We start from the raw sequence: 27,602 nt of genomic DNA, 5'->3' as shown, positions 1-27,602 counted from the left end.
CTTCCCATCCTCACTTTTAAGAAGCATTCTGGCTATATTTTTTCCAAGACAGGTTTGTTAGTTCTTCAGGCAGTCCATGGTATGTTCAACATTCTTTGTCAACACCATAATTCAAATGCATCAATTCTTCTTTGGTCTTCCTTACTCATCCAGCTTATACAGGCGTACAAGGCAACTGAAAACACCAGGGTGTGGGTGAGGCACAACTTAGGTCAAGTGTCTTTGCTTTTTAACACTTTAAAGACGTCTTTTGCAGCAGATTTACTCAATCAATCATTTCTTGACTGCTGCTACCATGGGCACTGATTGTGATTCCAAGTGAAATGAAATCCTTCACAGCTTCAAATATTATCTCTGTTTATCATGACATTTCTTATTGGTCTAGTTGTGAGGATCCTTTTTTTTTTTGCATTGTGCTCCATTTTGTATATGTACCATAGTCTGTTTATCCATTCATTTGTTGATGGGCATCTAGGGTGTTTCCATCTTTTTGCTACTGTGAACAATGCTGCAATGAACATGGGTGTGCATCTGTCTATTCGTGTGACAGCTGTTATTTTCTCTAGGATATTGGGACTGCTAGATTGTATGGTATTTCTATGTCTAGCTTTTTCCAAAATGGTTGTACCATTTTACGTTCCCACCAGCAGTGCATAAGAGTGCCAATTTCCCCTCAGCCTCTCCAACATTTGTTATTTTCTGTTTTTTTGATTCGTGCCAGTAATGCTGGGGTGAGACAATATCTCACTGTGGTTTTCATCTGCTTTGCTCTAATGGCTAGTGATTGCGAGCATTTCCTCATGTGTCTGTTAGCCACCTGAATGTCTTCTTTGGTGTCCGTTCATTTCCTTTGCCCATTTGTCTTTTTGTTGTAGAGGTGTTAGATTTTCTTGTAGATTTTAGAGATTAGATCTTTGTCGGATTTGTCATAGCCAAACATTTTTTCCCAGTCCATAGGTTCTCTTTTTACTCTTTTGGTACAGTCCTTTGATGAGCGTTTTAAGTGTATAATTCTTAGAAGATCCCAATTATCTAGCTTATCTTCTGGAGTCTGTGTGTTGTTAGTTTTGGTTTGTATCCTGTTAATGTCGTATATTAGGGCCTCTAGCGTGGACTCTTTTTTCTTCTATGATCTTTATAGTTTTTGGTTTTATATTTAGGTCTATGATCTATTTTGAATTAATTGTTGTATATGGTGTGAAGTATGGGTCTTACTTTATTTTTCTGCAGACAGACATCCAGTTTTGCCAGCATCATTTGCTAGAAAGACTGAGTTTCCCCCATTTGATGGACTCTGGGCACTTCCTGAAGATCAGGTGACCGTAGGTGGACAGGTTTACATCTGGGCTCTCAATTCTGCACCACTGGTCAATGTACCTGTTGTGTACCATTACCAGGCTGTTTTGACTACCGTAGCTATGTAGTAGGTTCTGAGGTCAGGTAGTGCGAGTCCTCCTACTTTATTCTTCTTCAATACTGCTTTATTATCCAGGGCCTCTTCCCTTTCCATATAAAGTTAATGATTAGTTTTCCCATCACTTTAACCAATGTTGGCTGGTATTTTGTCATGGATTGAATTGTGCCCCAAAAATATGTGTCAACTTGGTTAGGACATGATTCCCAGTATTGTGTGGCTATTCTCCATTTTCTGGTTTTAATTTTGTTAAAGATGATTCCGGTGGGATTTTAACACCCTTATTAAGGTCACATCCTGATCCAATGTAAAGGGAGTTTCCCTGGGGTGTGGCCTGCACCATCTTTTATCTTACAAGAGATCAAAGGAAAGGGAAGGGACCAGATGAGGACCAGAGAGGGAGAGAGGTTAAACCACCAAAAAAAGAAGCACCAGGAGCAAAGCACGTCCTTTGGACCCAGGGTTCCAGCTTGGAAAAGCTCCTGGTCAGGGAAGATTGATGAGAAGGATCTTCCTCCACAGCCAACAGAGAGAGAAAGCGTTCCCCTGGAGCTGATGCCCTGAGTTTGTACTTCTAGCCTACTAAACTGTGAGAAAATCAATTTCCCTTTATTAAAGCCATCCACTTGTGGTATTTCTGTTATAGCAGCACTAGATGACTAAGACATATTTTAGATAGATATTGCACTGTATTTGTAGATTGCTTTGGGTGGAACTGTCATTCTCACGACATTGAGTGCACCTATCCATGAGCATAGCTGCCTTTCCATTTATGTAGATCTCTTTTGGTTTCTTGCAGTAGTGTTTTGTAGTTTTCTTTTTACAGGTCTTTTACATCTCTGGTTAGATTTATTCCTAAGTATTTTACTTTCTTGCGCAGTCTTTTGGCTTTTCTACGTATAATATCATATCATCCGCAAATAGCGACAGTTTTACTTCTTCAATACCAATTTGGATGCCCTTTATTTCTTCTTCTTGACTTACTGCTCTAGCTAGGACCTCCAGCATAATGTTAAATAGGAGTGGTGATAAAGGGCATCCTTGTCTTGTTCCTCTTCTCAAGGGAAATGTTTTTGGCCTCTTTCCATTAAATACGACGTCAGCTGTCGGTTTTGTATAGATGCCCTTTGTAATGTCGAGGAATTTCCCTTCCATACCTATTTTATTTAGAGTTTTTCTCAGGACTAAGTTTTGGACTTTGTCGAATGCCTTTTCTGGTTTGATTGAGGCGATCATGTGATCCTCTTATTTATGTAGTGGATTACATTGATTGATTTTCTAATGCTGAACCATCCTTGCATACCTAGTATAAATCCCACTTGACAGTGTTTTTTTTTTTTTTTTTAATATGATGCTGAATTCTATTACCTAGAATTTTGGTGAGAATTTTTCCATCTATATTCATGAGAGATACTGGTTGGTTTTATTTTATTTTTGCAGTGTCTTTGCCTGGTTTTGGTATCAGGGTTGTGCTGGCTGCAGAGGATAAATTCGGCAGTAGCCCTTCCTCTTCTATGTTCTGAAATAGCTTGAGTAGTACTGGTATAAACTCTTCCTGAATGTTTGGTAGAACTCTCCAGTGAAGCCATCTGGGCCGGGGCTTTCTTTTTACTGGGAGTTTTATTATTTCTCAACCTCTTCTCTTGTTATGGGTCTGTTCAGATTTTCAACATCATTTTGTGTTAGTTTGGGTAGGCAGTATGTTTCTAGAAATTTGTCCATTTCTTCTAGGTTTTCAAATTTGCTGGAGTGTAGTTTTTCATAGTACTCTTACGATCCTTTTTATTTCAGTTGGGTCTGTTGTAATGTGCCCCATTTCATTTATTTGGTTTATTTGTGTCCTCTTCCATTTTTCTTTTGTCAATTTGGCCAATAGTTTGTTGATTTTGTTGATCCTTTCAAAAAAACAACTTTTACTTTTGTTGATTCTTTTTTTTTTTTTAATTCTCTATTTCATTTATTTTTGCTCTGATCTTTACTATTTCCTTTCTTCTGGTGGCTGGGGGCTTTTGTTCTCTATTTGTTCGAGTTGTGTAGCTAATGTTTTGATTTTGTCCTTTTCTTCTTTTTTGATATGTGCATCTATTGCTATAAATTGACCTCTGAGCACTGCCCATTTGATTCTAGGGATTTTCTGATTCCATCTTTGATTTCTTCTACTACCCAGTGTTTTTTAAGGAGGGCACTATTCAGTTTCCATGTATTTGGTTTTTTCCATTGCTCTTCCTGTTATTAATTTCTATTTGATGGTGTTGTGATCAGAGAAAAAGTATTATCTCAATGTCTCAGATTTTGCTGAGGGTTGTTTTGTGATCTAAGATGTGGTCTATTCTGGAGAATGTTCCATGTGCGTTGGAAAAGAATGTGTTACTTTACAGCTGCTTGGTGGAGCGTCCTATATATGTCTATAAGATCAAGTTGATTGATTGCAGCCTTTACATCTTCTGTATCTTTGCTAAGTTTCTTTCTAGATGGTCCATCCTTTACCGACAGTAGTGTGTTGAAGTCTTCTACTATTATTGCGAAACTGTCAACTGTTCTGTTCAGTGCTGTTAGAATTTGTTTTGTGTTTTGGAGCTCTGCAGTGTGTGTGCAGATATTTACTATGGTTATGTCTTCATGAAAGAGCATCCCTTTAATCATTACATAATGCCCTTCTTCGTTTTTTATGGCGAATTTTGTTTTAAAGTCTATTTTATCTAAGATTAGTATTGTCGCTCCTTTTTTTTTTTTGTAACTGTTTGCTTGATATATTTTTTTCCATCCTCTGATTTTTAATGAATTTACATCTTTGTTTCTAAGTGTGTCTCTAGTAGACAGCGTATTGAGGAATTCTATCTTTTTATCCATTCTGTCACTCTGTTTCTTTATGGGTACATGTAGGCCATTTACATTCAGTGTAATTATTGATAGGTATGAATTTTTTTTTTTTTTATTGCTGTCATCTTGTAGTGTTTTTTTTTTTCGAATTCACCAGGCACTCCTTGGAAACTCTACAGGGCAACAGATTTGGTTCTTTTTTTAGTTTTGTTCTTGTGGTGCTATGTTCCTCTCACTCTCCTGTATTGAATTCCTTTTGTCTGTGGGTTTTTCTTTTTGTCATTTCTTTTGTTTTTGTAGATTTTATGTTTCCTGAGACTGTTTTCTTCTTCATTTTGATGAGTAGATTTGTTAACTTTCTTTGTGGTCACCCTGAAATTTACCCTTTTCTTCCTAAGTTTGAACCAGTCTTTTATCACTTGGTATCGCCTTGCCTTCCTCTCCACTAGGAAGTTCTATACCTACACAGTTTATTACCTCTTTTTATTGTTCTGACGTTGTTGTCATTTACAGGTTAACCTCTCTGGTTCCCTGTTGTAAATCTTTTAGTTTTGATTAATCCTCGAGAGTTCATTACCTAGGCTGGTATGTGGCTGGTGCAGTCTTGCATCCTAGATTCAGGCCATCGTCTGATGTTGTTTGTTCTCAAACAGAGGAACTCCCTTTAATAATTCTTTTACATTTAGTTTGGTTTTTATGTAGTCCCTTAATTTCTGTTTATCTGGAAATGTCCTAACTCCACCATCATATCTGAGTGAAAGTTTCGCAGAATATATTATTTTTGGTTGGCAATTTTTTTCTTTCAAAGTTTTACATGTTATCCCATTGCCTTCTTCCCTACGTTGCTTCTGCCGAGTCATCAGAGCTTAGTCTTATCGTTTCCCCTCTGAATGTAATTGTTCATTTTTCTCAAGCTGCTCTCAGGATCCTTTGCCTTTGGTTTTAGAGACTGTAAATATAACATGTCTTGGTGATTTTCTTTTGGGGGTCTATCTTATATGGGGTTCACTGAGCTTCTTGGGTGGCCAGCTATTCATCTTTCATGATATTAGGGAAGCTTTCTGCCATCAAATGTTCAATGATCCTCTCTGTGTTTTCCATTTTCTCCCCCTGCTCTGTAACTACGATCACACAGAAGTTTTTGCTTTTGATTGTATCCCACATTGTTCTCAGGATTTCTTCATTTTTCTTCGTTCTTTTTTTCTGATTTTTTTCCTCAAACAAAGCGGTATATTAAAGGATTTGTCTTCAATTTTGCTGATCTTGTCTTCCATTGTTTCAAACCTGCTCCTCAGACCTTCTATACACTGACCATTTCTGAGATCTTGTTGTTTACCTTTTGAATTTCTAACAGTTGTTTTATGATTTCTAGTTGTGAGTCTGACATTTTGTTCCTGTATTATCTTCCCGAATTCTTTGTTTTGTCTGTCTTTTCCACAATTTTGTCTACATTTTCCATGATTTTGTCTATTTTTTCCTCATTTTTATCTGCTTTTTTCCTCAACTCTTGGATAGCTCTGAATACTAGAGCTTTGAATTCCCTATCAGGCAGTTCCAGTGTCTTTTCTTCTACTGGAAAGTCATCTGGTGTTTTATTTTGGACACCTACTAGAAACATCCTGTCCTGTTTTTTTATGTTTTGGTATTGTCTGCTGTCTTTGGGACATTCAGTAGTTATTTTCTTCGTTTATCGATTGTAGATTTTTACGTTTCATCTTGCTTTTTTATTTGGTTATGTCTGAGCAGACATGGTGTGCGCTCTTTGCTGCTTGCTCATCTGCAGGCACAGCGGGTATTCTGTCTCCTGCTGGGAGCTCCATGAAGCTGCCTTCCTGTACTCTCTGTCCACTGATCTCCAACAGGAGTCCAAGGTGGCGAAGTCGTGCTGCATTAGCTGATAGAGGGCTTCCATTCCATATCTCTCCTCACTCTCTGTTCTCTGTCAGTTTCTTATTCCATTCGGTGCTTAGCTGAGTTCTGTATCTCTTCATCTGACACTTACAGTTCCAGGACTGATGTTTGTTTTTAGTTTTTTGGGTCTTTGCCATGGAGGGACAGCACAGTGCTTCTGTATATAGTACCATGTTGGCTCTGCCTCCTGTTTTCTTTACGTTAAGGTGGAATTCATCCTGAAGGCTTTAGCCTTTGACCTTCATCAGTAAGGGTTTCAAGTCCTCTTTGCTTTCAGCAAGCAAGGCTGTGTCATCTGTGTATCACAGGCTGTTAATCAGTCTTCCTCCAATTCTGATGCCACGATCTTCTTCATACAGTCCAGCTTCTCAGATTATTTGCTCAGCATAGAGACTGAATAAATATGGTGAAAGGAGTTTGCAAAACCAATGACTTATTCATTGGAAATACCTTTTTTCAACAACATAAACAGCAACTAAACATGTGGACCCCACTGGATGGAATACATTGGAATCAAATCAACTACATCTATGGAAAGAGACAATTGAGAAGCTCAATATCATCAGTTAGAATAAAGTCAGGGGGCGGACTATGGGACAGACCATCAACTGCTCCTATGCAAGTTCAAGCTGACGCTGAAGAAAATTAAACAAATCCACAAGAGCCAAAATATGACCATGAGTATATCCCACCTGAATTTAGAGACCATCTCGAATGGCCCACAAGCATATGAAAAGATGTTCAACTTCATTAGAGTCAGGAGAATTAAATTTAGATCACAAAGAGGTATCATTTCATACCTATGAGGTTTGCAAAAATTAAATGGAAAAACCCCTTCAGTATTAGGTGCTGGAGGAGATGTCTAGGAAAGGAAACCTCTGCATCTCCTTCAATTCAGCACTGCTACCCCCAGGCACAGCTGCCAGAGCAGTGGCTTTCACATTGGGATCACACTAAACCACAAACCAAACATTCACACCCACAAACACAGTGTTATGAGATTATACATTCTAGTAAATTCCATTCTATACTGGTAACAGCTTGCTAAGGTGATCTCACCACACCACTAGTGGGGTCACAGCTCAAAACACGGATAATGCTGCTTTAGAAAAACTCTTACACAACTGTCCCAGGAAACATGTTCAATAATATTCATAATGACAGTGTGATAATAGGAAAAAACTAAACAATCCAAATCCATAGACAGAAAATAAATCAAGACTGCAAGTGGAAGCAGAGATTGCTTGTAAATGGGCACAAGGGAACTTTCTGGGGTGGCAGAAATGTCCTAGTATTGGATTGTGAGGATAGGTGCACAATTCTTTAAATTTACTAAAATCTTAGAAAGGTATACTTACAACAGGTAAACTTCATGGTATGTTAGCTACAGCTCAATAAAACTGCTAAAAAAAACAACTTAGCAACCCAAGTGTCTGTCAACACTAGAAACATTAGTGAAGGTTTTATTTTTACTGCTGTGTAGCATTCCATTACATGAGTATGTAAAATTCCGGTGTATTTGTAGAATGGAATACTAAAGAATGAACTACAGCTACATGAATCAAAAGAATAATGCATTATGCGAGGAATAATACTGACCAAAAGACAGAAGTCATCCAAGAACACATACTAAGGAGAAGCAGTGTAAACAGTTGTTCTCCTACATATCCCTACTAACTAAGCCAGTAAACAACAAATAAAAATTAGCACAGACAGAGATTTCAGAGCTCCAGATAGCAGATGAAGTGTTAGAAAACTGAGGTGAGTCCCAAATCAGGAGAGAGCGAGCAGAGACAGCAGAAAGACTGAGATTCGCTGCCTACTGTCACCTTACCTGCTTACTCAGTTCACTGCAGCTATTTTGGGACAGGCAACACCCCCGAACAAAGAACCCAAGAAGAGACTGACGATGAGGACACAGACCAACTCAGACATATTAGGTAAATAGCCTTTGAAAGGTCCAACAAAAGGGGTGGTGATGCCTTCTCGGTTACGGTAGAATTGAGAAACAGTGGCATATTGGCACAATGTGGATGAAATCTGGAAAACTAAGGAAAGCACAGTCCGATTAAAGTGGTGCAGATTGGCTTTGGGAACTCACAAGCAGGGAGCAGGGAAGCCTGAACGCGCACTTGGGGAGGGGCACAGGAAAGCTGAAATGCTTCAGGTGAGTGCTGTTGAGTCTTGCTAAGACTAGAAATGGGAGGGTACTAAGACCTGGATCCACAGAAGAAGCAGGGGACCCATCTATCAGCTAGGGTGAGAAAAATACATCCAACAAGCAACCCAGCAGCAACCAACTGGCTCCCTACCTAACAACCAGGCACCATGGGAGAAGCCAGCTCAGGCTCACCACTGTGGAAAGGACACAAAACACTACACTACCCCACCCCACCCCACCCCACCTCAGGAAAGCCATGCCCCACTCCTTCCACCCATGGCCAACAGAAAAGTGTCCATACCTGCACAATCAGCCACAGAAGGAAAGCCACACCCACAGATAGACATGAAGGAATCCTACTCCAGAGTTGCAGGCGTCTTGGGAAGGCCACAACCCACCGTACAGACCACAGAGGGAACCTCACAACCCAGTAACGTCAGCCACCTTGGGGAAAATCACCCAGATTTGGTACCCAGAAACTTAAAATTTTACGAAATGCCTAAAATCTGTGGAGCCACAGTAGAACCCAGCACCGGAAGACTCAAAAGGCCAGAGTGCCTCCTGGTGGAACTTAGGGGAGGAAAGTGAAATTAAAGTATAAAAAAATAAATTTCTGAAAATACAGAAAATTTTGAGTCCCAGATTATCACAGTAAGATATTAAAATATCCCACATTCAACAAAAAATTATAAAACAAATAAGATCACAGGAGAAGATGGCCCAATCAAAAGAAAACCATGAAGAAGTGGAAATTTTTCCAGAGGAGACCAGGTTAATGGGAAAAACAGAAGACATCTAGACAACAATGTTAAATGTCTTCAAAGAAGCCAAGAACACACATAGAGATCAGGAAACAAAATGAGAGTAGCTCAATAAGGAGACTGAAAACATTAAATAAAAACAAAGAAAAATACTGAAACTGAAGAATAAAATAACTGAATTAGAAAATGCAAGAGAAACATTCAGCAATAAACTCAAGCAGACAAAAGAATAAGTGAACTACAAGACAGGGTAACTAAACTTATCAAGTTTCAAGAGAAAAAAGAACAAAGAAAAACAATCAAAGCTAAATAGCAAATGTAGAATTTAAGTTAGAAATCCATCATTAGCATTTCTGGAATTCTAGAACAGTATAGTAAAAAAGACATAGAATTTTCCAAGAGATAATCATTGAGAATTCCCGAGACCTGACTAAGGAATGGAGCATGCAAATCCAGAAGTTATACAATCTCCAAGCAGAAGGAATATACAGAGGTCTACACCACAACAGGAAACCCTGATGGCATAGTGGTTAAGTGCTACAGCTACTAACCAAGAGTTCAGCAGTTTGAATCCACCAGGCACTCCTTGGAAACTCTACGGGGCAGTTCTACTCTGTCCTATAGGGTCACTGTGAGTTGGAACTGACTCGATGGCAGTAGTTTTTTTTTTTTTTTATACCACAACACACTATAATAAAAATTTTGAAAACCACAGACAAGAATTCTGAAAGCACAATACAACATAGCAAGGGTTCTTCATAAGATTAGTGTGGATTTCTCCTCGGAAGCCCTGGAGGCCAGAAGACAATGGAGTGACATATATAAAGTATTGAATAAAAACAACTGCCAACTAAGAATTCTTTACCTAGCAAAGTTGCCATTCAAAAATGAGGGGAAAGTCTTGGGGGACATCTAAGTCAACTGGCATAACACAGGATAATATTCTACATCCTAGTTAGGTGAGTAGCATCTGGGGTCCTAAAAGCTTGTGAGAGGCCGTCTAAGATACAGCTATTGGTCTCCTTCCGTCTGGAGCAAAAGAGAATGAAGGAAATCAAACATTCAAGGAAACAATAAGTCCCCAGGACTAATGGCCCACACAAACCACAGCCTCCTCTAGCCCTAGACCAGAAAACTAGATGGTCCCTGGCTACCACTACCAACCGCTCTGACCAGGGGCATAATAGAAGGTCCTGGTTAGAATGAGATAAAAATGTAGAACGAAATTCAAATTCATAATAAAGATCAGACTTCCTGGATTGATAAAGACTGGAGGAACCCCTGAGACTATTGCCCTAAGATATTCTTTTTATGTGGAACTGAACCCACTGCCAGAGGTAACTTTTCAGCCAAATAGCTGATTGGTTTATAAAATAAATTATACCCATGAGGAATGTCCTCCTTAGAACAATCAACTATGAGACCAAACAGGCAACATTTGCCCAAAAGCGGAGATGAAAAGGCAGGAAGAGCAGGTAAACTGGATGGATGGAAATGGGGAAGGCAGGGTGAAAATGGGGAGAGTACTGACACATTACAGGGAGAGCAACCAATGTCACGGAACAATCTGTGCATGAAATGTTGAATGGGAAACTAATTTGCTATGTAAACTTTCACCTAAAACACAATAGAGGGTTAAAAAAAAAAAAGGAAATAGAACATTACCAGCACCCCAGAACTCACCATACCATTCACCACTGCACCCACATAACTACAAGCCTGATTTCTAACACCAAAGACTGGTTTGCCGTTTTTAAATTTTATATAAATAGAATCTTACAGTCAAAAAAAAAAATGGGTGGGGGGGAGGAAATCAAGACATTGCCAAATAAACAGTAGCTCTGGAGATTTGTTACTATGAGACCTGCTCTGTAAGTATTACTTAAGTGAGTTCTTCAGATGGAAAGGAAAGAACACTAGACAAATACTCAAATCTGCATATGACAAAGAAAAGAAAAAAGATATACAATAAAGGTAATGGACCAAGTACATGGTATTTTCAAGGAGTAAACTCAATAGTTAAGTTCCGCAAGCAACACACACCAAGTGCATAAAGAATAAGTACAAGTTAAACCTATCAGATAAAAAAAAAATACAGGATGTATAATGATGTAACCAGAGACTCAACAAAAACATGGGAGGAGCATAACAGGAATATTTTAATATTGTATGTTACTTACTGTCTGTATGTTAAACGTTGACAGCAAGCTGAAATAAACTGCGGCAATTTTAAGTTGTTCAATGTAACATCTGTGGTAACCAGTAAGAAAATACTTAGAAAAGATACAGAGAAAGGAATAAGGAAATCAAAAATGCACAACATAAAAAAGCAGATAAACACAAAAAATAACAATAATATGGGAATAATGGGACAAAGAAGATACAAGACACACAAAAAACAATTAGCAAAATGAAGCAGGTACTTTGTTTTCAGTACTTAACTTAAACGTAAATGCTCTAAACCCCCCATTCAAAAGGCAGTGTGACAACAGATAAAAAAAACATGATCCATCCTTACCCTGCCTATAAGAGGCACACCTCAGACACAAGGATACAAACAGACTGAAAGTAAAAAGATGGACAATATTACATGGAGCTATTAACTAAAAAAGAGCAGTGATGGCCATACTGACATCAGATAAAATACACTTCAAATCAAAATCTATTCTAAGAGATAAAGAAGGACATTACGTAATAATAATAGGGTCAATGCATCAAGACCACACAGCAATTATAAATATTTATGCACCTAACATCAATGCTCCAAAATATAAGAAACAAATACTAATGGATATGAATGGAATAATAGACAACTCCACAGTAACAGGGACTTCGATACACTTTCAATTCTGGACAGACCATCTAAAAAGAAGATTAGTAAGGACACAGAGGATTTAAATAATAACATAAGCCAACCAGACCTAACAGACATTTATAGAACTCTCCACACATCATTAGAACAATACACATTTTCTCCTGTGCACATGGATCATTTTTAAGAATAGACTATATGCCAGGCCACAAAGTAAGTTTCAACAAATTTTAAAAGATACAAAGTATCTTTTCTGACCACAAAGGAATAATACTAGAAATTAACAGCAGAAGCAAAACTAGAACACAGAAAAAGTCAGAAAATTAAACAACATACTACTAAGCTATTGGATTAAAAGAGAAATCGAGTAAAATAAAAAATACCTGGAAATAAATCAAAGTAAAAGCACATCATACCAAAATGTATGGGGTACAGTAAAGGCAGTCCTCAGAGGCAAATTTATAGTAATAAATGCCTACGTTAAAAAAAGAAGAAAGGTCTCAAACAGTCTAACTCTACAGCTTAAGGAACTAGTAAAAACAAGAACTAAAGCTAAAACCTACTAAAAGAAGAGAATAAAGATAAGAGCAGAAACAGAAGAAATAGAGAACTGAAAGGCAGAGAGTCAACAAATTCAGAAATAGGTTCTTCTAAAAGATCAATAAAATTGATAAACCATTTGCTGGCTGACAAAGAAAGAAAGAAGATGCAAATAACCAAAGTAAGAAATGAAAGCTGCGGCAGTGTGAATTCACAAAGTGCTCCTCGGAAACTCTATGGTGTAGTTCTACTCTGTCCTATAGAGTTGCTATGAATCGGAATCAACTTGATGGCAACAGGTTTGGTTTTTTTTTTTTTCTTTCCATATGAAATTGAGAATGAGTTTTCCATTTTTATAAAGAATGCTGTTGGAATTTTGATTGGGATTGTGTCGTATCTGTCTGTGGATTGTCTGGGTAGTATTGCCATCTTGACTGTGTTAAGCTTTCCAGTCCATGAACACAGAATGTCTTTCCATCTATTTAGGTCTTCTTTAATCTCCTTCAGCAGTGCTTTATAATTTTCATTTTATAAGTTATTCACTCCCTGGTAAATTTATTTCTAGCTTTTTTTTTCTCTTACATTCTCTTAGAGTCTATTGTAAATGGAGTTGGTGTCTTGATCTCAGATTTTCAGATTTCTCATTGCTAGCATGTAGAAACCCAGTGGACTTTTGTGCATTTTGTGCGTTGACCTAGTATCCTGTATTTTCTGTATTAGTTCTAGAAGCTTTTTAGTAGGTTCTTTGGGATTTTTTATGTATAGGATCATGTCATTTGCAAATAGAGGCATTTTTACCTCTACTTTTCCAATCTGGATACCTCTTAACATTTTTTTCTTGCCTGGCTAGAACTTCCAGTGCAATATTGAATAGCAGTGGTAAGAGTGGGCATCCTTGTCTCGTTTCCATTTTCAGGGGAAAGTTCTCAGTCTTTCTCCATTGAGTGTAATGTTGGCTGTTGGTTTTTCATAAAAGTTTTATTCCTATCTTGTTGAGAGTTTTTATTTAAAAAGTGCTGGATTTTATCAAATACCTTTTCCGCGTTGATTGAAATGATCATGTGTTTTTTTTCCTTTGTTCCATTAATGTGGTGTTATTACATTGACTGATGAACCAACCTTGTATTCCTGGAATAAATCCCACTTCATCATGATATACAGTTCTTTTAATGTGCTATTGGATTCTGTTTGCTAGTATTTTTTTGAGAATTTTGACATCTATGTTCATAGGGGATATTGGTCTGTAGTTTTCTTGTGTTTGTCTGGCATGGTACCAGAGTAATGATGGCTTCATAGAAAGAGGAGGTATTCTTTCTTCCTGTACTTTTTAGAAGAGTTTGAACAGGATTTGTGTCAGTTCTTCTGTGAATGCTCGATAGAATTCCCCAGCGAAGCTACTTGGTCCTGGACTTTTCTTTGTTGGGAGGGTTTTTATTACTGATTCAGTCTTTTCTGCTTGTTTCCGGTTTAGTGAGGTTTTCTGCTTCCTTTTGATGGAGTTTAAGAAGCTTTTATGCTTCTAGGAATGTGTCCATTTCATTAGTGTTACCAATTTTCTCGACTGCAGTTGTTCATAATATTCTGTTATGATCCTTTTTACGCCTTTTAAGCAGGTGCAGCTCTTAACCACTATGCCACCAGGGTTTCCTATGAAAAGGCGAGAGACCCCAAATAGCCAAAGCAATTCTGAGGTACCAAGTAGGAGGCCTCACACTTCCTGACTTCAAAACATATTACACAGCTACTGTAATCAAAACAGCCCGGTACTAGTTTAATGATAGACACCACTGCAATAGAACTGAAAACCCAGAAATAAATCCAAACATCTACGGTCAACTGATTTTCAACAAGAAAGCCAAATCCACTCAATGGAGAAAGAACAGTCTCTTCAACAAAACTGGATTTCAACATGCAGAGAAATTAAACAAGATCCATACCTCACACCACACACAAAAACTAATTCGAAATGCATCAAGGACCTAAATATTAAATTCAAAACCCTAAAGTTCTTGGAAGCAAAGCTTTGGGACCTAACCTTTTTGGATGATAGATTATCAAATACAACAACGAGCAGGAGCAACAGAAAACAAAGTAGATAACCGGAACCTCATAAAAATTACTTACATTCATCAGAAAACTTTATCAGGAATAGAGACAGCCTACAGATTGGGAAAAAATCTTTGGGAAGGATATAACTGATAAGGGTCTCATAGGTAAAATACATAAAACTTCTGAAACTTAACAAGACAAAAAAAACTCAATCAAAAACTGGGCAAAGAGCATGAACAGACACTTCACCAAAGAGGATATTCAAATGGCCAATAGACATGAAAAGATGATCAATGGCATTAGCCATCGGAGAAATGCAAATCAAAACCACAATGTGATACGAACTCTATGGGGCAGTTCTACTCTGTCCTATGGGGCCACTATGAGTCGGAACTGACTTGGTGGCAACGGGTTTGGTTTTTTTTTAAGATAGAAAATAACAGTGTTGGAGGAGATTTGCAGAAATTGGAACCCTCTTCCATTGCTGGTAGGGATGCAAAATGGTACAGCCTTTGTGGAAAACAGTCTGGCAGTTCCTCAAAAAATGAGGTAGAGCTGCCGTATGACCCAGCAATTCCACTCCGAGTATACTCTAGGGATCTAACAGAAGTGACAGGAATAGACATATGCACACCTATGTTCAACTGCAGCACTATTAATAATGGCAAAAAGATAGAAACAACCTGTTATGGATCGAACTGTGTCCCCCAAAAATGTGTATCAATTTGGCTAGGCCATGAGTCCCAGTATTGTGTGATTGTCCACCATTTTGTCATCTGATGCGATTTTCCTATGTGCTGTAAATCCTAAAGCAGGACTCAATCTACAAGATTAGGTTGCGTCTTAATTCAATCTCTTCTGAAATATAAAAAAGACAACGGAGCACAGAGACATGGGACCTCATACCAACAAAAAACAAGAACAAGGAGAACAGTGCATCCTTTGGACCTGGGGTACTTGCACTGAGAAGCTCTCAGACCAAGGGAAGATTGATGACAAGGACCTTCCTCTAGAGCGGACAGAGAGAGAAAGCCTTCTCCTGGAGGTGGCACCCTGCATGTGGATTTCTAGTCCTATACGGAATAGACTCGACAGCAACAGGGGATACCCTGAGAATAATCTTCTTTGTTAAAGCCATCCACTTGTGGTATTTCTTATAGCAGCACTAGATAACTAAGACAAACCTAAGTGCCCATCAATAGATGAACAGATAAGTCAAATGTGGTACATACATAAAATGGACTACTCAGCGATACGGAAAAATGAGTTCCCGAAACATCTTACGATGTGGATGAACCTGGAGAACATTGAGTGAAAGAAGTCAACGACAAAAAAAAAAAAAAAAAATATTGTATGTTATCACTTTTATAAAATGATGCGACTAGGTAAATATACAGAAATTAATGTTCGTGAGTGCTTACCAAGGTGGCTGGAGGAGGGCAAAGAGGGAGAAGCACTCCCTAAGTAGTAGTCAATTTTTATTTAGTGTAATGGGAAAGGTGGCACCGAATATGGGTGAAGTCTGTACAGCAGGTCTGATGCAAATGACGTCAATAAGCTGTACACAGGGAAAAGGGATGAATGGGCAAATGCTAGGCTGTGTATGGTTTTGCAACAATAACCACCACCACAAAATAAGAGGGGAGGACGGGGAGGCTACAGATGCTAACACTGTTTACACATAACCAGTCACCACATGGGATTAGTTCTCTTGGTTTGGGCCATGGTCACATGGGACAATCCAGCCAATTCGCATAATATAGTTCTTAAAAGTTTATGTTCTACCTCCCAGTATGGTGAGTAGTGGTTGAGGTCTTAAAAGCTTATGAATGGCCATCTAAGATAAAACTACTGGTCTTTATTCATCTGGAACAAAAGAGAAAGAAGGAAGCTCAAGAATAAGAGAAAGGAGCTGGCCTATAGGACTGTCTACACAAACCACTGCCTCCTCCACCTTGAGACCAGAAAAACTAGATGGTGCCTGGCTACTACCACTGAGTGTTCTGGTCAGGAACACAATAGATGAGTCCCGATAAAAAAAAAAAAAAAAAAAAGAGAAAAAAGTGGATTAGAACTTTAAATTTTTAAAGAATTCCGACTTACTGGATCTACTGAGGCTAGAAGAGCCTCCGAGACTATGGCCCTGAGTTGCTTTCCAAACCTAGAATTGAAACTATCCCCTGAAGTCACCTTTACACTAAGTAACGATTTAGCCCAAAGAGTGAAGATTGTCACCCTGGAGCATTCCTAAAAAAAAAAAAAAATTTATGTAAGACTTAAGGGTCAACCCAAAACCAAACCCAGTGCCGTCGAGTCGATTCCGACTCATAGCGACCCTATAGGACAGAGTAGAACTGCCCCATAGAGTTTCCAAGGAGCACCTGGTGGATCTGAACGGCTGACTCTTTGGTTAGCAGCTGTAGCACTTACCCACTATGCCACCAGGGCGACAGCTATTTTAAAGCATAAATGAGAAGGTGAGGGGCAAGGAGATTAAGTAAATGGAAGTGAAACAACTAAAATAATCAGACTGTTGGCACAATGTGACTAATGTAACCAAATTCGCTGATCATTACGTCTAGAAACTAGAATTGGAGCATGTTTTGCTGAGTATGTTTTCACCAAAATAAAACTAAAAAAAAAGAAAAAAATTTATATATATACATACACACACAACCTGATTCTATTTACATCAAGATAAAACAACAGAACAGGCAAAGCTAAACAACGTATATTTAGGGAAACATACGTACGAAAAGCAAGACAGGAACAAACATAAGTTTCCCTAAGAAGAAAGGAGATGCAACTAGTGTGGAACCAGGGGCCTCAACGACTCTGACAATGCTCTATTTAAAAAGGATAGTGATGACAAAGACTCGATTAAGTGGTAAGACATATCTGCGGTAGAGCAAGTCTAACTGCACAGGCTCCTCACACTCACCAATAGCCAAAACGCCCCTCTCTGCTCTTTCAGGACAGAGGCCACCCTACCAAGTGACAGTCATTTCAAGGTGCTTGAGGGATTGTTTCTTGTTCCTTCTGAGAAGACTTACCCTTGAACATGTCCTTTGATTAGATACCTGCACAGATATTCACTATAGAACAATATCGAGAAAACGTGTTCTTAGAAATACAACGATCAAGGCCAGGGGCTTCTGTCTACTGGTCTTAAAAGCAACAGCATTGACAATGGGATGCTGTGGCCTGAGGGCTGCCCCACAGGACCTGCCCAGGATTCCTAAAAGGAAAGGGTGGGCAGAACGCTCCAAGGCTCCTCGTCAGAGGGGAAGGATGTGTATGGACTTTGGAGCCAAGCCAACCTGTATGACCATCCTGACTATCTTCGGACTATGTGACCCTGGACGAGTTACTCTGTGCTACTCATTCGTGAAGCAGGTATGGTACTGTATCCCTCATAGGGCGAATGATGTGGCTCTGCACGGGGCCTGACCTACATGTCGGCCAGGAGGACTCAACATGCTCTGCTTCCCCTGGACCACAGGAGGACTCACCCCTGGAGACGCCCACCCAGCCCTTGCTCCAGGAAGGGGCAGGTACCTCAGCACACTGGACTTTGGCAATATAGCCGTTGTTCTGAAGCTCCATCCAATTGGCTTCATAGAGCTTGGGCCCAATCAGAAAATTCAAGTCAACAATTTTGTCATCTTCCCGGACAAGAGTGGCTGTCAAGCCCAGCTTGCAGTGGGCCTGCACAATAGTGAGGACCCGCCGGAACATCTTGGCTGAGGAGACAGAGAACTCACTTGTCACTTCTGAAAATGCTCAAGTACCACACACAGCCCGTGATTTAACACTGACCACGACACTAGTTGTCATGGTTAATGATACTTGAGAAATAAACAGGTATAACAATCAGAGAAAAGGCCAGACTCTGTTAAAACACAAATCAAAGGTCAGTTTCCTCTAAGTAAATAAATACCTAGTTCTTACAGAGTTTTATATGCTGAAGCTTAAAAGGATTTGCACACACTTGGCTAATGCCAAAAAACTGGCATTAGGCTTATCAAGTAAGAACAAAACAGGTTCCAAAAAGGGTAGCTCAGAACCCCAGACCAGGCTCTCCATACCATAAGGACATAGTAGCCCAGTCAATGGGAACATCGACCAAATGGGGCCCCAGGAGGCAGCCCTAAGGGAGGAAACCCAGGGATTAGTATCAACCCAAGGGAAGCAGTCAGTTGACCCTACCCGGTTACTCTGCAGCCAGAAACAGCCCTTCCTGTGGCCTGTGCCTGCAAACCAGGTCGTAGCCCTTTATTACATTCTTATAACCCTAACATCGATCATCTTTTTTTAACTGAGGTATCCAGACCCCAGAAACCCAGTGCTGTTGAGTCGATTCCGACTCATAGCGACCCTATAGAACAGAGTAGAACTGCCCTGCAGAGATACAGCTCACATATAATAAAGTGGGTCAATCTGAAACGTATGGTTCAATAAATTTTTATGCAGGTATACAACTTAGAAACCACCCAGATCAAGTGACAGAATATTTTTAGCACCCTAGAAATCTCCTCCCAGCCCTTCTCAGGAAACAACCACAACTCTCCTTCTGTAGGAGTCCTGGTGGTGCAGTGGTTAAGCATTTGGCTGCTAGCCAAAAAGGTTGGCAGCTCCTTGGAAACCCTATGAGGCAATTCTACTGACCTACAGGGTTGCTCTGAGTCAGAATCGACTCGACAGCAGTGTGCTTGGTGCTTCCCTGCTCCCTCTACAAAGTCAGAGGAGGTGACCACTGCTCTGACCTCAGTCATCAGAGAGGGGCATTGCCTCCATTCTCAACTTCACATAAATGCAATCACACCATACAGACTTTATCTGGCTTCTTTCACTCAATGTGATGTCACAGTTGTAATCTGACATCCATTTGCGTGATGTGAAAGTAGCAGAAAAGAGGGTCCCTTTGGACATTCTGAGTGCCATATGTAAAAATGCCTCCAGTTTCATTTCACTCAGAGTAATCTCTAATTTAGAAGTATTTATCAGGCTCCTCCTTGATTTCAAGGAAGGTTTGCTTGGATTACAATTCAGCAATAAAAAGTAGCAACTTACTGATAACGGTACAACATGAGTGAACCTCAAAACCATTACGCGACATAGGAGAATATGCATTGTAGGATTCCATTTATACAAAATCTCCAGAAAAGGCAAATCCAGAGACAGAAAGCAGATCTGCAGTTGCCTGGGGCTCGGAAACCTGTCTGAGGGAAACGTTCTAAAACCGGATCATGGTACTGCTGCACCGCTCCATAACTTACTAACAATCACCAAACTGTACACTACAGTGGGCAGGCTTTAGGGTATATCAACCATATCAATACAGCAATTAAAAAAAGGAAAAGGTTTGCCTGCAATACATAAACAGAGCTTCTATTACATACCAATTAAATACTGATACTTCAGCCTTTAAATAAAACACACATTGCAAGGATTTTTTTTAACGCTCCTAGTCCAGTTTTCACAGGGCCATGAAAAGTGGGCTAAGGGCACGTTATGCCGCAACAAGAAAGATGGAAGGAGGAAGAAAACCAGTATTTACAATTAGCATTTAAAAATGACTACTGTAGGTCAGTGATAAAGCTGTGAACTGCACACCCATCTGCCCCCACCCCAACTCTACACACACTTAAGAATTAAAAGGTTACCCAGCAAGTTTTTCTACAACGAAGGGACTGCCCACACAGCAGTCCCTCTCCCACCCAAGAACTGGAAATTCTCATCACACAGCCTGCTCACCTGGTATGGTGTGTACTTCGTCCAGTATCATGAGGCCCCACTCCTGAGTTTTCAACCACTCCATGACGCGCTCAGCCTCCCAGGACCTTTTGGTGGTGTGGCCCAGCATGGAGTAGGTGCTGATGGCAACAGAGCAGCCTATAGGCTTGTCCTTAGCATCAGAGGTGAAGCGGCAGATCTGGCTGTCATCAATGGTGGACCACATCTTGAACTGGGCTTTCCACTGCTCCACAGACACAGCTGAGTTGCCCAGCACCAGGCAGCGTTTATGAACAGTGCATGCTGCCGTCACTCCAACCAGGGACTTCCCGGCACCTACAAGAAACCAAAGAGTGCTCCTACCCAAGGCCAGAGACAGACAGAGGGACTCATTAGCACACAAATCAGGCAGATTACTTGTAATAATCCTCAAGCTGACATCTGTGAGACACTTACTGATCCAAGTCTGTTTGCTTCTTCATAAAAAGGAGACATGCCCACTTCAAAAAGATATGTGAGAATTAAAAGCGACCATGATAACATTTAAGCACTTTTCCTGAGCCAGGCCCTATTGTAGTGCTTTACATGCATCTCATTTAAATGTTGACATCTCAAAGCAAATCAATAATAAATACTACTATTAGTATCATTCGAAAGCTGGGAAGACTGAAGCCAAGTCAGTACCTAGTCCAAAGTCCTAACAAAGAGGTACTGCTGAGGTACAGTTGCTGGCACGCAGCCTGAGCATAGTAGGTCCAGTAAAAGACAGCCATTATTACCGAGCAAATCAGGCTGGGACTTAGGAATGCAGGAAGTGTATGAGCGAAGAGAAACCACATGAAATACCAGGAGCTTCCAAATTTACTACCACCCACCATCTGAAGGTAAAGATAAAAATCAAACTACTCCTCTAAAAGTGGTTCTTCCTTTCCCAGGGGTGTGCACCAAAATAACCGAACACCTGCCGGCTCAGGGCCCCGCTGGGAAGTCTGCCCACTTCAGTCTGGGTGGGGTTCCCAGGTCAGTCTGTCGGGACCTCTGGCCAGGAACCCAGGCCAGAGCCTGACACTGAATAAATAATGTTAGATCTCAAGGGGGCTGCTACCGCCCTTTCTCCAACTCGCACAATGCAGTAAGTCGTCTACGAAGAAGCAAAATTTCAGGACTAAGGAGCCTCCAAATATACTCAGCTCACAAGACTGACCTCAGAGAATAATGGATCAAACATGTAAAACAGCACCCTCCCTGCATCACTGCCTAGCCCCTCAGCCTACTCTGTTTTCTTCACTGCCTCCATCACACCAACATTCTATACACTGCTTAGTCGATGTCTACCACCTGCCTCCCACACCGGAAGGAGCTCCCTGGGGTCAGGAGCTTTGTTCTAGCCACCAGTATACCCCCAATACCTCGGTCAAGACCCTGCAGCAGCACTCAGTAAGTACTTGTCAAAGGAATGGATCAGGGAGTTATCTGGCCTTGGCTGTCCCCTGGGAAGGTGTGATTTGGGGACACGTGTAGCCCAGGCGCCTGAGTGGCACTCACCACATGGAAGGACAATGACCCCTGAGCGCGCACGCCCATTTCCAAACATCTTCCGCAAGCTCTTCTCCTGGTATGGCCTAAGGACAGCTGTGGGCTTCAGGTCAATGTTGATGTCAGGATTGACAGAATCATTCCGGAAGTCATATTCTGCCAAAAGAGGGTACTCCAGGTGGATGCAACGTTTCTGGAGTTCTTCAATCATCTCCTGGGAATGGGCAGAGTGAGGTTTTATAACCTTGTTAACTCCAAAACCTGTTCAAAAATGGCAGCTTTCTAGAAGGCCCACTAGTCAAAGCACAGCATTTTATCTAGACTTTTGCAATTTCAGATCTTGATTACACCAGGCACTGTTTCTCCTATCTCCCCAGTTAACTTGTGACGACTGGCCTACCAGCCTGAGGAACAGGCACTCAGGCCTTAACTCCATCAGAAGGGAGGATGCTACGGCCCACACACACCAACAAAGAACCAGTTGAGGACTTTGAACCAGGTGGACACACGCTCACTAACCTGCTTGACTTCAAAAGAAACCGTCTGTGTCTCTTCTTCGTCTTCTTCATCCTTGTCCATTTGTTCATAAAAGTCAAACAAGTCAGTAGGGATGTCAGACTTATTCTGCGGATCCGTCACTCGGGATGTGGAGGGCCCACTGCTCCCTTCTGAAGTTTTGGAAATCTGTAGGAGAAATGCAGAGTCCGCATGTGAGTTCCCTTCTCCTCACGGAAACGAAAGCTGCAGGGCCAATAGGTGGTAAATGCAGGACTAGAAGCACCTGAGAAAGTTGAAATTCTAAAGAGGCACCATCCCCCCAAAATCCAAGGGCAGCCGAGGTTCACCTACAGCAGATTTGCTCGTAAATGTCTCCGTGATGAGCTCGGTAGCTTCCCCCTCAGAGTTCCTTAGGCGGCATTCCCGGATCACTGGATCCTGGAGAAGATGCTGTATGACATCAGGGTGGGAGCTTTCAACGAAGTACCTATGAGCAGGGTGGGAATAAGATGCCTCATGACCAGTACACCATTTCCAGAAGGTTCTGCAGCTCATCCAATTAGATGATCTGGAAACAGCAGCTACCTAATGCCTCTCCCCACCCTCTCGTTCCCCCACAACCCTTTGCCAATTTGAGCTCTGAGCTGCTGGGGCCACAACACATACGTATTATGGGAAAAGCCCTGCTTTGAAGTCAGATAAGCAGACGTCTGAGACATAATGCTGCAGAAGGGAGCACAATGGCCAGTGGGCTGATTTCCATTTTGGGCTGTATCACTTCTCCTGCTCCTCTGAGCCAAGCCTCAAGAGGCCACAAGTGTGGGTGCAGAGCAGACAGTCCAGTTCACAAATGTCAGCTCCAGGTTCCCAGAGCCCTTCCCCACTTCGTGTGCAGCAGGGAAAGTGCCCCGGGATGGGCCTGTCCAGGAGCCTCTTACCTGTTGTGTTTCAGGACTAGCTTGACTTTTCCATAGCTGACAGTACACAACTATAAGAATGACAATAGCAAACACAGAAAATTAACAAGCAACTCAGATTTCAGGAAAGCCTCAAAACACTGGCCACATTTTGCTACCAACCACCCAAGTAAAGAGTGCATGCGACTTTAGGAAGACCCAATGTTCAATGCTAAAGGGATCAGATCTACCACCCACGTGAAGAGTGTGACTTTAGGAAGATCCAATGTGCAATGCTAAAGGGATCAGATCTACCACCAACATTAAGAGTGTGACTTTAGGAAGGCCCGATGTGCAATGCTAAAGGCATCGGGTCTACCACCCACATAAAGAGTGTGACTTTAGGAAGACCCAAAGTGCAAGGCTAAAGGGATTGAATCTACCACCCACGTGAAGAGTCTGACTTTAGGAAGACCCGGTGCGCAATGCTAAAGGGATCAGATCTATCACCCACATGAACAGTGCGACTTTAGGAAGACCCAAAGTGCAATGCTAAAGGGATCAAATCTACCACCCATGTGAAAAGTGTGACTTCAGGAAGACCTGACGTGCAATGCTAAAAAGGGATCAGGTCTACCTAAACTGAGCTTTCCCATTAGACTCTACTTTTTGAAAATAAGATCCTCCTCTTGCCTGGCTACTTCTGATACCCATCCCTTGATTTATTACAAAACACTGCTTTAAAATATCTCTTAGATTTCCCTCTTTCCTTTTTTCTTTCCCATAGCCCCACCCTAATCCAGAGGTCCACCCCATACCAGTATTACTACAGCTCTCAGCACAGCTCTGACACCGACTTATGTGCTCAATAACTACCTGCTGCACAGGTTAAATGCAGGAGGCTCCTGGCCTCCTCGCCAGTGTTCCTGTTTCTCTTTCAGAAGAATATAAGCCTCTTGATGGAACCTCTAGGTTCCCAAGAATCTTTAAGGTGGAATGCTGCAGAGATTAAGTAGTGGCCATGAAAATATGCCACTCACCTCGCCTGCTGCTGCCTGCTCCAGCTGTCCCTCTGGATCCATTCCTGCACTGTGCTAACACCTTGATTCTCGCAGCCCCTGCCAAAGGCTGAGCACAGCAGGGGCACTAGCATCGGCTTCCTCAATCAAGGTACAGAACCCCTCTCTCTAGCTGAATCCACTCGAGGGCACCCTCAAACATCACAAGAGAACTCCCTCAAGGACCCCGCCAGCTTCTCCAGCATTGGAAGCATTATGGTACTTGGGACACCTGCTTCCACCACTTTCAATCAGCCAAGGGCAACGGATGCCATCACTCATCTCTTCTGAATGGCAATCTCCATTTCTCAGAACTAACCAAATCACGTTCAACTGTTGTTCACACAGAACCTTCTCCACTTCAACCTTTGACATTCTTTTCAACTTTACCTAATGGAAATTGTCCACTATCAGTTTTGTGCAGGCATTTAGCCTTAGAGGAAGCTGCCACTCACTTTGGGCTGCATTCTCAAGCAACCCTAGCTAGAATGGGCCCAAATTATTATCTCTGCTACGCTGTCACTGGCTGGGAGCAGCTCCACAGAAACGTGCCCTTGGCAAGAATGTTTAAGGGTATATCCAGAGGAGCAGCAGCTAGTTTTTATGCTCCCTACAGTAGATCATCTGAATGGCACATTTTCATGGCTACCACAATTGAAAACGTCCTCACCACTTCCCCATTCCCAGCAAAGGAAAAAGGGCTGGTCTCAGTTCCCACTTGCCTTAATAAACTGAATAATCCCATCAGGCACACCCGTCTTGCTGAGCTTCCTGAGGTACTCAGTGATGTCACCAGTCTGCAGCCCAACACTCACAGCTGCATACAGGGAGTAGGCCGTTAGTTTGTACTCGTGCACATGGGTTGGTCGGCACACCGGCTCTGCAATAGCCACCAGGAAGTCTTGAGCATATTTGTAAACTGGAGAGAAGGCTTCTAAGAAGATGTGGCCATCAGGAGCCTGAGAAACACCAAGCAGACACAACAGACAAAGCAACTATTAAGCTGCAAAAACTATCTGACTCCTCCCACATCATTATCAAAAGAGTAGGCTGCAACACCAGGAATATTTATAAGCACTCCTTCAGCCAAGTGCCAGTTCATTCAGATACATAAGAACAGAAACACTACTCCCCACTGTTATTCACAGGGAGCTATACTTACTGGCTATGCAAATCTTCAACTGACCCTCTGGCGAGGTTTCAACTGAATGTAGAACATTATCTCAAGGTGAGCAAAAGCTGGCCAGCAAACGCATGTCTTGCATTAATTTAAAAATGGAGAAATACAAATTGCTATATGTCATTTACTTGTAAGACAAAAACATTTTGAAGCAAGGAGTTCAGCTATAGAGGAAGTACAAAGAAGGGTCAGAGACATAGTAAGCTCAGGTAAAGCTGGCTGTGTGTGCACATCTGCTCATTCTTATCTCAGGCTGTTCCTGTTCTGGCTGTGCAAGAAAGCTGTCTCTCCCAGCTGGTTCTGGGTGGCCCTCTTCTGTATTTCTATTCCAGCTCTGAGAAAGCCTGGGACTGAACTGCTGCTTCACAAACTCTTGGGACCTGCCCTGGCTGAGCTGAGGGTTTGCTTACCACCCAGAGGGGCCTGGAGGTGTGGTCATCCTTCAGTGGCATCTGCAGCCTGTAGTCCTTGGCTCCATATTCATCCACCTTAGTGCCCGACTCATCCACCTGCTTCCCGGCCGCAGAGGGAACTGCTTCCTGAGGGTCGTTCCCAAGAGCGTCGTCTTCCTCTACTTCCTCATCCTCGTAATGCCGCTTTTTGGACTTCTTCTTATCTGCAAATACACAGAAATGAACGGGATAGAGGCTAGGGCTTCCTCAGCACTGCCCGGAAGCATTCCGGAGGAACCCCACAGGAGCCACATTTCGCCCGGGCATCCTCTCCCTCAAGCGCTCCCCACCTGGCCCAGGAAGCAGGGCTGCCCACACGTCAAGGCTCTCCCCTTGCCCCGGGGACGCGGCCTCTACGTGACCCAGGACCTGGAGGAGCTGGGTGTGCGAAGCCTGCGGGCTTGCGGGCTCGGCCGCGGCTAGAGGCCCGGGAGCTGCTACGAGACGGGGATGGCGAGTGGGGAGAGGACACAGCGCGCGCCCACGTCTCACCGCGGTCCCCTCGGTCTCTTTTGCCCATGGCGGCGACCGCAGCCGTAATCCTCTCTTCCAGCCCACCGCGGAAATTAGGCTTAAAGCCCTTCCGGTCTACGCCGGAAGCTCTTCCGGCAACGAGGCAGGAAGTTCCGCTCCTTGGCGCCGAGAGGGGCGGAGCATGCGCCGCTGCTTAGGCGCCCACGTGGTACGGCTCTTCCCCCGGCTTCTTTTCTCTTCGTCGGCTCTTGTAGTCGTTCCGTGACGTATTTCTTGAGCGTCTATTGAGTATCCGCTGGGGACTGTTTTAGCTTCTACGAATAGGGCAGCGAACACTTTAAAGTCCTTGTCCTCCTGGAACTTAAATTCTAACGGAAGGATATGGGCAATAAGCAGATAAATATAGTGTTAAGTGCTGCAAGGAAAAATAAAACTGGGGCCAAGAGCGACAGGCAATGCCATTCTAAACCGAGTGATGGGGAAAACCTCTCTGAAGTGGCGTTATTTGACCGAAGATCTGAAGAAAATGAGACAGGTCTCGCGTAAATAAAGAAGCACACCAGGCCTAGGAAGGAACTCACACGAGGAAGACACATTTGGCATTTAGAAGGAAAATGAGAGGGATCGAGGAGATGGTGTTGTACATGTAGAGCCGTGGGTCTCAAAGTGGGGTCCCTAGCACCATCAACACCATCCAAAAATTGGTTAGAAAGGCAAATGCAAAATATCGGGCCCCATCCCAGACCTGTTATATTATAAAACTCTCGAAATGAGGTCCAACAATCTTGCCCTCCATACTATTCTGATGCTCACCTTTGAGAAGAGCAAAAGAGATACTTAACAAGTGGAGTGAGTGCAGATAACAGTTTCACATCAAAGCAATGGCAGGAAAGAAGGTGAGATTTACACGGGTGGCAATTAACTGTGAAACTTTTTTTACATCAGTTTCTAGTCTAACACAAATCTCTCGCACTTGATACAATTTAAATAAGGCAATGTTTCTCAAATGAAAAGTATAAACAATTTGGACATGAAGGATTAGTGATATGTTTGCACCTGGGTCAACTTAATTGGAATCTTTGGATACAGAACTGACCATCAGTTACCCATTGCCATTGAGTTGATTCCAACTCATAGCGACCCTATAGGACAGAGTAGAACTGCCCAGTAGGGTTTCCAAGAAGAGGCTGGTGGATTCAAACTGCCCACCTTTTGTTTAGCAGCGCAATGCTTAACCACTGGGCCACCAGGGCTCCACATGTCTGTCTATAGGCTCTATTTTAACAATTCAATGAAGCTTTTTT

General features: G+C 41.9%; 1 protein-coding gene across 4 annotated transcripts in view; it reads right to left on the bottom strand.

Moving 5' to 3' along the window:
- ERCC3 (ERCC excision repair 3, TFIIH core complex helicase subunit) overlaps positions 1 to 26,446 on the bottom strand; it is a 54,203-nt gene extending 27,757 nt beyond the window's left edge. For 3 of the 4 annotated variants that reach the window (XM_003416710.4, XM_023556089.2, XM_023556090.2), the window contains exons 1-9: positions 26,317 to 26,446; positions 25,783 to 25,988; positions 24,915 to 25,151; positions 23,177 to 23,226; positions 22,590 to 22,725; positions 22,260 to 22,424; positions 21,750 to 21,954; positions 20,226 to 20,540; positions 18,027 to 18,211 (exon numbers count right to left, since the gene is read on the bottom strand). In XM_003416710.4, the coding sequence (XP_003416758.1) occupies positions 18,027 to 18,211; positions 20,226 to 20,540; positions 21,750 to 21,954; positions 22,260 to 22,424; positions 22,590 to 22,725; positions 23,177 to 23,226; positions 24,915 to 25,151; positions 25,783 to 25,988; positions 26,317 to 26,344 (1,527 nt within the window). In that variant the 5' untranslated portion in view covers positions 26,345 to 26,446. Of the gene's footprint in view, positions 1 to 18,026; positions 18,212 to 20,225; positions 20,541 to 21,749; positions 21,955 to 22,259; positions 22,425 to 22,589; positions 22,726 to 23,176; positions 23,227 to 24,914; positions 25,152 to 25,782; positions 25,989 to 26,114; positions 26,270 to 26,316 lie in introns of those variants that run through there. The other variant, XM_010596414.3, reaches the window with a different exon arrangement.
- Between the last annotated feature and the right edge of the window lie 1,156 nt (positions 26,447 to 27,602).

Source organism: Loxodonta africana, chromosome 6 (assembly GCF_030014295.1).
Source record: "Loxodonta africana isolate mLoxAfr1 chromosome 6, mLoxAfr1.hap2, whole genome shotgun sequence".
Lineage (NCBI taxonomy): Eukaryota > Metazoa > Chordata > Mammalia > Proboscidea > Elephantidae > Loxodonta > Loxodonta africana.
The sequence above is the reverse complement of the archived record's forward strand: the minus strand, read 5'-3'. Positions and strand labels throughout refer to the sequence as shown.